The sequence below is a fragment of the Colobus angolensis genome, unplaced genomic scaffold (genome assembly GCF_000951035.1).
Source record: "Colobus angolensis palliatus isolate OR3802 unplaced genomic scaffold, Cang.pa_1.0 Scaffold528, whole genome shotgun sequence".
Classification (NCBI taxonomy): domain Eukaryota; kingdom Metazoa; phylum Chordata; class Mammalia; order Primates; family Cercopithecidae; genus Colobus; species Colobus angolensis.
In genome coordinates this window covers 423854-433773 of record NW_012118799.1, presented here as the reverse complement: position 1 = coordinate 433773, position 9920 = coordinate 423854, and the positions used below count along the sequence as shown (strand labels likewise).

At 62.9% G+C, this 9920-nt stretch overlaps 1 protein-coding gene across 1 annotated transcript in view; it reads left to right on the top strand.

Annotated features, from left to right (window-relative positions):
* Positions 1-167: 167 nt before the first annotated feature.
* The window catches only part of TPPP (tubulin polymerization promoting protein), a 17619-nt gene continuing 7866 nt past the window's right edge, over positions 168-9920 (top strand). The window contains exon 1 of the mRNA XM_011960872.1: positions 168-479. Within this exon, the coding sequence (XP_011816262.1) occupies positions 169-479 (311 nt within the window). The 5' untranslated portion in view covers position 168. The remainder of the gene's footprint in view (positions 480-9920) is intronic.

Genomic DNA, 9920 nt, shown 5'->3' with positions numbered 1-9920 from the left:
GCCCCGGGAGGGCCTGCCCATCTCAGCCCTCGCCACGTCGCCCTGGGGGCCTGCCCGTCTCAGCCACGTCCTGGTGCTCGTTGGTATGGTGGATCTCCTGGGTTGCACCCAGATCAGCTGGGACATGGCCCGGGTGACACCTTTCTTCTCTCCTTCCTCCACAGCAACATGGCTGACAAGGCCAAGCCCGCCAAAGCTGCCAACAGGACGCCCCCCAAGTCCCCGGGGGACCCCTCGAAGGACCGGGCGGCCAAGAGGCTGTCGCTGGAGTCGGAGGGTGCCGGTGAAGGTGCAGCCGCGGCCCCTGAGCTCAGTGCCCTGGAGGAGGCCTTCCGGCGCTTCGCGGTGCATGGAGACACCAGGGCCACTGGGAGGGAGATGCACGGCAAGAACTGGTCGAAGCTGTGCAAGGACTGCCAGGTGATCGACGGTAGGAACGTGACGGTCACTGACGTGGACATCGTCTTCAGCAAGATCAAGTGAGTGCGCCGGGCTCACGGGCCGAGGACCTGGCTTATGGGGGTCTGTGACCCTGAGCCCCCGGGTGGGTTCTGTGGGGAGTGGGCCATGGGGAAGAGAGGGGGTTGTGCTTCAAGACCTCGCCCTTCTCAGAAGCAGCCCAGACGTGGGAGTCTGAACATGCCATCTGGGCCTCTGGGAAGCAGGGGTCCGGGCATTCCAGGACCTCTCGGTTCCGAGTCCTGAGCGGCAGCCCTGGCTCCTCCCGGCCCTGTGGTCATGCGGGGTCTTGGCATGGGAGGTGGCCTAGGAGGGGGTGTCTGGCCTCGGAGCAGACGCAGGGTGAATGTTGCTCTCCAGAGTCAGGGAGCTGTGGCTGGATCACTGGGCCTCCCCAGGAGTAGGGACAGTGACTGCCTGAAGCCTGGAGAGGCAGTTGGCTGCTGGCGGGCAGAGTTCCCAACGCTCCGTGGGTTGACTCAGGGGCTGAGTCTCAGGTTGGATGCTTGTGTCCCCATGCATGGAGCTGGCCATTCAGGTGTCCCCCAGCCCCTCCCAAAGCCTTTGTGCCGTTCCACTTCTGCGCCGGGATTCCCACAGGTGCCGAAACAGCAAACGGCACCAAGGAGGCGGCTCTGGCCATCACTGCAAAACCACATCATGCCGTTTGCTTTGTCTGCGTCATGCGTGCGTGTGTGTGCATTTCTGCATCGTGTGTGCACATGTTTCTGCGTCCTGTGTGCACGTGTTTCTGCGTCGTGTGTGCACATGTGTGTGTTTCTGTCGTGTGTGCACATGTGCAAGTGTTTCTGTCATATGTGCACGTGTGCGCGCATTTCTGTCATGTGTGCATATGCGTTTCTGCATCCTGTGTGCACGTGTGTGTGTTTCTGCATCGTGTGTGCACATATGCACGTGCATTTCTGTGTCATGTGTGCACACGCCTGTTGCTGTGTCACACGTTGCCTGTTTTCTCCTGGGTGATCACCGGGAAGCACACTGAGGCACCCTCACACACCCCGGTACATTTCACCCCATGTCCCGACACCCCACCATGATCGCACCTGAGAAAAGCAGTGGTTCTCCCCCAGCCCCGTGTCCAGCCCTGTCCTGTCCACCTGTGTAGAAATGGCTTTATTTTGGCGGTTTGCACCCGCGTCCACTTGCGGCCGGATTCCTACGTTGCCACAACCTCATCACTCTTTCATCTCAGAGCTCCTGCTGCCTTCCCCGTTGGCGACCTTGGCTTTGCAAGGGGCTGGGCTGTGGGTCAGACGCCCCCGTGCTGAAAGCTTTGGGGCCCACCTCTGCGGTGTCAGCACCCGTCTACCAGCTCTGGGTGGGCGCCGTGGCCTTTGCAGCTGTGCTGTCTCTGCTGTGGTCTGTGGCGATGTCACATGTGTCTCCCGGGTCATGCATGACCCCTGGGTCGTGGGTGTCTCCTGGGCCGTGCGTGTTCCCGGACTGTGCGTGTCCTGGTGAGCTTCCTGCTGTGTACGGCACATCTGAGTGCATCTGAGGGCATTCTGGGTTTAGAAAGTTATGCCAGAAAAGCCATGAAACCACTCAAAAGGATGCCTGAACCCAGACCTTCTCCCCAGCTGACTGCGTTGCAGGCTCCCCCAGCTCTAGGGGACGGCAGGGGCAACCAGGGCCAGCAAATCCTATTCGTCGTCCTGACAGCTCGCAGCCTCAGTCCCAGAGAAACTGGAGGGGAGGGTTCATCTGGGGACCCGGGTGCAAGCTGGTCTCACCCTTGACCCTGTCCAGATCCAGTGGCCCCTGCCAACCTCCTTTGTGGCTTCCCAGCCTCAGCGTCCTCATGGGCTTAGCCATCGGCCAGTGTGAGAGGAGGCTGTGGCTGGCCCCTCTAGGCAGGTAGTCATGCAGCCTTGCGTTTCCCAGCCTCGGACAGGGCCATCACTTGCCAACACCTTGGCAGTTGGAGCCCATACTAACCCAGGATCACTCATCCCTGGGGCCTCTGGAGACCAGGAAGGCACAGCCTGCCAGGGCAAGGGGACCAGTAGGGCCCTGACAAGGGCTGGGGCTTGGCTTGCGAGGGTCCGTCCAACAGCCTGCACCACCCCCCCAGTGCACCCCCGGCCACACTGCACCCCCCTGTGCTGCACCCCTGGCCATACTGCACCCCTGGCCATATTGCACCCCACGGGCTGCACCCCCGGCCACACTGTGCCCCAGCCACACTGTGCCCTCTGCGCTGCACCCCCGGCTATACTGCACCTCTGGCCACACTGCACCCCACACGCTGCACCCCTGGCCACAGATCCTTCGTGGACTGACTCTCGGGGCTGCACCTCCAATGGGACTGTGGCTGAGGTGACTGGCACCTGACTCAGAGGTCCAGACCCCACTTGTGGGCTCTTTGGTGAGAGGCAGCTCCCACAGGCTTGTTGGGGCTCCCACATCACCCACAGGGCTTGTTGTGCCAGCTACTGCCTGGAAGACAGACCAGCCCGCTGTCCCCTGCTGGAAACCTGCAGCCTCCTGCAGCAGCGGGCTATGCGGTGTGGGCTTATGTAGACACCCCCAGCCAGCTGCTGGCAGGTCCCGGTGACCAGGGCTGCTCCGGTGGGTCAATAGCCATAGGCAGGCAGCACTGACCTGTGCCGTGCCCGGGAGGCCAGGGGCCAGAGTCTCTGGCACAGACAGTGCCCTTGCCCTGAGCCCAGAACTCACTTTGCCAAGGGGACGTGTCCCAGGCACACGAACCAGGAGAGGGAAACTGGGTCGGCTATATTTAGCCCATACAGCGGCAGGTGCGGTTCGCGGCGCGGCCACGGTGTCTGGAGCCTGCGTGGGCATTGGCAGGTCTGGCTTCTCCCCTTGGCCGCCAGGGCCCATGTGTCCCCCAGTGCTCCTCCTCCCCCTCAGGTGTCCTTGTTTGGAGGGGACCCAGCCCCTTCGTGGATCCCAGCCCCATGCTCCTGGGCCCTGGCAGCTGCTCCTCAGCAGGCCTGGGCATGTGGGCGCGTCTGGGACGAGTCCCTGGGTGCCCTCTGTGCCGCCCAATGTGTGCTCCAGGATACACAGGAGCAGACCCGGGGCAAAGCAGTGTGGAGACGGCGCTTGTGGGTGAAGCTCCTAGAAGGGCTGGGCGGGAGGTGGGAAGAGCCTGTCCAGGGGCCATCAGCCCTGCAGGGCCAGCCCCATGCGCACAACCTTGGCGCTGCCCAGACACACCAAGTGTGATGCCAGGTATGATTCCTTCTGCAGAAAGTGGCCTTCAAACTATGGCGCGTGTGTGCGTGCACATGGCCACACGTGCACACACACACCTGCACACACCTGCACACACATGCAGAACTCTCCCTGTGGTGGGCGGGGCTTGGCAGCTGTGGCTCATTTGGAGAATGATGGGAGTCCTGCCTGCTCGTAGGGGTGCTGGCACCCCAGAAGACCAGAGGAGCCCCAACTGGTCTGGGCCTGTTCCCAGAGCCAGGGCTTGAGCTGCTCAGGCACTTGGGGACTGAAGCTTGGCCCCCTGCTCCAGCACGGCCACCTCCCCAGTGCGGAGCCTGGGACCAGCCTTGGGGTGTGCCAGCCTTGGCTGGCCATGAGGGTCAAGGTCTGGGGGAGTAGACAGCTGTGACCTGAGACCAGGGAGGGGTTGAGGCTGAGACTCAGTCCTGGGCAGCCTGGTCGGCTGACTGGGCACTGTGGGTGGGCGCTGTGTGGCAGATTGTCTTGTTGGCAGCAGCTCAGGTGGCCAGGACCGGGACCCTGGCCTGAGGGGAGGCTGAGGGATTCTGACCTCCCCGCCTCCCAATTCACCTGCAGCCATAGACCCTTGTGACCCCGGGCTTCCCCCAGGACTGCTTCCGCATCTCTCCCACCCTTAAACTGTCATTCCCTCCTGCAGCCTGGACTCCCCTCGGGGGGGGTCCCTATGATCCTGGCACGGGGTCCTGACCTCCCAGGTATGCAGGAGCAAGGGGTCTAAACTCACACCCTTGTCTCAGGAAGAGAGAGGGGGGCAGGGCCACCAGGAGGGGCTGCGGACACTAGATATTTTCCTTTAATTTCCAGGAAAAGCAAGGGGTGGTGGGCAGCAGGCCTGAGGGGTATCGGCTTGCTTTTGTTTTGCATTTTGGAGAGGGGGATGCCCGCTGTCACTTGTGGGAGCCTCTGCCTCCCTCAGGAGCTTGGGGACCGCGAGGAAGTGGCCTTAGGTACGGCAGAAAGCTGCTGACTCTGACAGGACTTGCAGAGAAAAAGTCCACCGATTTCTGTTTTCGGGGCAGGTTGCCATGGCTCCACCGGCGTGGCGCCAGCTCGGGGTATCTGCGAGCCTTTGTTTAGTCCTCGTTGCCATGGCAGTGCTTGTTTGTTTTGATGTTACTATGTGTTAAATCTTAAACAAATTTCTTGCAGCCGTATGCCAGGTTTTTGTTGAAGACTACCGTTAACCCAGACAATGACTCCCTCCTGCAAAGAGCACGCACTGGCAGCTTCAAAATATTAATTAATGGAGGCATGAGGTGCACGAGTGGGATCGGACCACGAGCGGTGGGAGTGGGGCCCAGCAGGGCCATGGACAGTGAATCTTCCAGCACCTCCTCGAGCCTGGGGAGGGACCCATGCCATGGGTGCCTCGGGACCCCTGGGGTCAGGCTCAGCCGCTGCCTCCCCACCTGCACCAAACACCACCAGCCTCTGGGCAAGGGTCTGCCAGCCTTGCAGCCTTGCCTGGCCCCCTGCGGGTCCATCTAGCCAGGTGGGGGCACCCAGCCGACGAGGCAGAGGAAGGAGGGGCCCCCCGTGGGTCCATCTAGCCCAGGTGGGGGCACCCAGCTGATGAGGCAGAGGAAGGAGGGGCCCCCTGTGGGTCCATCTAGCCCAGGTGGGGGCACCCAGCCGACGAGGCAGAGGAAGGAGGGGCCCCCCGTGGGTCCATCTAGCCCAGGTGGGGGCACCCAGCTGATGAGGCAGAGGAAGGAGGGCTAGGCTGGGGTCTCAGCTCGCTGGGAGCCCCAGCCTCCCCCAGGGCCCACGCTTGTGTGCTGGGTGTGGTGTGTTTTCCCAAGTAAATGCACTGACATTTCCTGCAGACACCTGGGCGGAGACTGGGTGGCGGCTTGGCTTGGGGGTTAGACTGATACCTGGACGCAGGTTAGGAGGAAACCAGGGCCAGTGGGGGCCTGAGAACAGCAGGGCCAGGCTCCCTGGGGTCTGTGGTCGCCCCGAATGGGGAGGACTGCTGAGCCTGGTACACCCCCTAGGCCAGCCAGCACTGGGGTCTGTGGTCACCCCGAGCGTGGAGAGCTGGCAGGACACTTTGTCCTAAAGTCTGCAGACTGTTCCCAGTACGGAAGCTGATCCAACCATCTCCCAGGAGCAAGACCCAGGTTTGGAGAGAATCCAGGTCACAGCGTGTTTGGAGGGCAGCCACCACAGGGCAGGTGAGGTCCTCAGAGCGCTGTGTGTGGCGTCCTCCTGTCTGTCCATCTCAGAAAAGCAGTTGTCAGCTCCCGTGGTGGGGCCAGGAGCCTCAGGGCAGCATTGCTCCCCTCCCCCTCCCCCGTGGTACCCAGCCCCGGGGAAGGGTGGGCTGCATTCCCCACACCCAACCCTGTCCCTCCAGTGCTGTGGGTGCCACCCTGTCCCGGGCTCGCGCTTGGCACCTCTGGAGCCCTCCGGCCAGTTCTGTCTTTGGGGAGCCTCTAGTGGCCACCCCTGGAAGTGCAGGATGACAGTGGCTTCTGCAGAGTGGAGCCCCTGGCGGGGGGTCCCTTGACCGTGGGTGCGTCTGTGACTGAGGGTTCATGAGCTCGTGGCGCCGTGGCCTCGCAGTCAAGGCCTGTGGCTTCTGTGACCTGCAGGTGCAGTACTGGCAATCCCCAGTGCACTGCGTGGCGACAAGCACCCATCTCTTCTGCTCTCCCCAGCACACTGTGCGGCGCTCCGCCAGCGGTGGGTGTGGCCTTGGCTGTCCACTTTGCCCCATGAGCCTGGCCAAGCAGCACAGGTCATGTGAGAAGGTGACTTCCAAACAGCCAGAAACTGACCTCAGATGCATAGACCCAAGCCCTGCCCGGGCCGAGACTAGGGCAGACGGAGGCAGCTGAGCCCCTGAGGCCCCCTAGAGAAGGTCAGGCCCCTCACATCTGCCCGGGGTCCCTCTGGGCCCCAAGTCCACGTCCCACCAAGGGCCACCTCTTCCTGGTGACATCCACAGGGCGGTGACCACACACGCTCCACCCCCACCCCTCCCCAGGAAAACAAAAAGGCTGGCGGCAACGCAAAATTAGGAGGAATCTTAGGGTGTCCCATTCAGAGGGAAACAGTGGGCGGATCACAGGCGGCCCCTCAGGTAGGGTGGGACCTTCGGTAGTCAGACCTCCGGAGCTCAGGCATCCCACCAACCCGCTGTGTGGGGGCTATGTCATGGTGGGCCTGCCTAGGGTTAGAGCTGGTGCAGCAATGGGAGGGCCCTGGCTCTCAGCCCACCCCAGGGCCTGAGCTGCCGTGGCCCAGTGGGCATTGTCATCCATCGGCTAAGCTGAGTGGGGTGCAGGAAGGGCTCCGGTTTCCAGAGATGAGGGGAGAAGCCCTCCCAAGTGGCCAGGAATCACCTCACCTGCCCCCAGGTGCTCAGCTACTGGTGGAATCACCTGCCAGGGGAGAATGGGCAGGGCCTGGAGGGCTTGTCACCGACCACCGCCGGCCCCAGGAAACTTTGCTCTAGGTCCTCTGTATCCTGCTGGGGCTTGGGGAAGGCAGGAGCGGCCAACAGGCATGGGGGGGCCCCCAGGCTGGGTCCTGCTGGAGCAGGACCACTGGACCCTCCTAGAGCAGTGAGAACTCGGAGCTGATGTGCACGATGACAATGCCAGACAGGGCTCCCCTAAGGCCATGTCCCTACCAGGCAGGAGCCTCAGAAGCCCCCACTCCCCCCGCGGGACCCACCAGGTAGGGGTTCCTTCCCAGCCTCCTCAGGTCTCAGGAGCTAATGGAAGATCCCAGAGGTTGGTGTCCTGGGGGAGCTGCAGCCCCTCACTCTTGGACTCGCCTAAGTACAGGGAGAGGCTGTTTCCCCCGAGATTCCCCTCCACAGCCCCCAGCTTCCCACCTGTGGCAGCCTCTGGACAGGGCACTCCAGCCACAGCAGCTGCAGGCCCAGGGAGCCCAGGGGAGCTGGTAGCTTTCTCCGGAACTCGAGTAGCAAGCTGTCACCCCACCCACTGGCCCCTGCCCCTCAGAGAGGTCACCCTGGGAGGGCATTTCTGATTCACAAGGGTGCTGGATGCATAGTCCTGAGCCCAGCAGTGCCTGTGACTTCCGCCCCGGAGGAACAGGCCTCAGTCCTCAGAGGGCTGTCCTGGCTTGAGCCCAGCTCCCGGAGGCCCTAGGCTGGGTCCAAGTGTCCCCTGAGAGACCGAGCCAGGCCCAGAGGCCAAGGGGACTCAGAGCCTGGGAAGTAAGTCCAGGCCCCACAGGGCGTCGTGTGAGCAGTGGCAGCGCCTGGCTGGGCCAGCTTCCGGGCAGGGCGTGGGGCTGGGGAGCGCATGGGCAATGAAGATGCCGAGCTCTGCACTTGGAGGCTCCTCCAGCACCCTGGTCTCTGGAGAACAGGCCCACTCTGTGTCGGGAGAGCCAGACTAAGTGTCTCTGGGGAAGACACAGGCACTGCTGTCCTAGAACTCTTAGGACTGCCCCAGGCAGGGGCACCCGGGTCTTCTTGGGGAGAGTTCCCCACCAGCATAGGGCAGAGACCCAGGCGCCCTTTCCCCAAGACACTCGGGGCACGGGCAAAGCAGGTGTCCCGATCTGAATGTCGCCTCTGATGGGGGAGCCCCCTCAGCCATCCCCCTCCCCGCTGAGTGACTCATGCTGGTGGTGCCTGGCTCCGAGGCCGTCAGAAAGGGCTGCGTGCCCCAGCACTGGTCACCAAGCTGGCAGTCAGGCCTGGCGTCCGCATGTCAGCTTGGGCAGGGTGTAAATAGAAGAGAGAGCGCCTTTGATGGTCCGGGACTGACAGAGAGGCCCCAAGGGCCCTAGAGAGTCAACACCCCCACAGGGCCCAATGGGCACTGTCAGTTCCAGGCACTGCTGGGCTGCCTGGGGTGGCCTGGCTCCTCCAGCACCACAGGGAATGGTGCGGGTGTCCAGGCTGAGCGCGTCGTCAAGGGGCTAAACCTGCCCCCAACACTGTGCACCCCCAAGCCATGGAGTGGCTCAGGGCCCCTCCGGCTCACCAGCGCCCCCTGGGGGATGCTGCTGAACAACAGCACCCTATGACAGGAGGTTCCGGAATGTGCCCTGCCTGGCTGTCCTCAGCAGTCCAGGCCCCGCTCTGGGGCTGTCTCCCCATAGTCCCCTCCGGCCACAGCGTGAGGCCTCCGCTCACCTCCCTGGGACCCCATGAGGCGTGGGGGTCTGAGCTGTGGGACGCCAGTGCTTGGCGTGTTTCTGAGTGGGATTTCTTCTCCTCTGGCACAGTGCGGTTCTTGATGGTGTCTGTTGTGTCTTCAGGACACGCCTGTAAAGTGTGTGGGAACCCGCAGGTGCTGTTTAAACACAGCATCCGCCTTGGTCTGGGAACCACCCAGCGGCACCTGCGTGCCTGGCTCCAAGCCTGGCCACCTGGCACCCACCGCATGGTATCCTGGGCTTGTTCTCAAGGGTGGGGTGCCGTCCACGTGCGCAAGCATCACAGCACTGTGGCCACTGCTGAAGGGCATTGGATTGTTTGGGGTTTGATGACGAGCAGAACAGTGGTAAACATTTGCATTTATGTGTGAGCCTCCCTATTCATTTCTCTTGAGCAAGGACCCAGGAACGTGACTGCTGGGCCTTCTTTGGCAGTGACAGAAGCTGTCCACAGTCGCTCTGCCATGCTGCTCCGCCGGCTGTGGATGAGGACGCCCCCACCCGGCGGCCTGCTCAGCTCGAGGTGCTGGCAGTTTGTTTATTTGATTGTCTGTGCTCCCTGGAGGGTGTGCAGGGCCTGGCTGTGGTTTCCCTCCGCACTTCCCTGAGGGCGCCATCGCGGCCGCCTCTCCGTGTGCTTGTCTGTCCCCGCCTCCCTGATGGCGCCCACGCGGGCCGCCTCTCCGTGTACCTGTCAGCACTTCCCTGGGGGGGCGCCATGGCAGCCGCCTCTCCGTGTGCTTGTCCGCACTTCCCTGAGGGTGCCATGGAGGCCGCCTCTCCGTGTGCTTGTCTGTCCGCACGTCCCTGAGGGCGGCAATGCTGCCTCCTCTCCTTGTACTTGTTTGTACGCACTTCTCTGAGGGCGCCATGGCCGCGGCCTCTCCGTGTGCTTGTCTGTCCGCACTTCCCTGATGGCGCCTACGTGAGCCGCCTCTCCGTGTACTTGTCCGCACTTACCTGATGGCGCCATCGAGGCCGCCTCTCCCTGTGCTTGTCTGTCCGCACTTCCCTGATGGCGGCAATGCTGCCTCCTCTCCGTGTACTTGTCTGTCCGCACTTCCCTG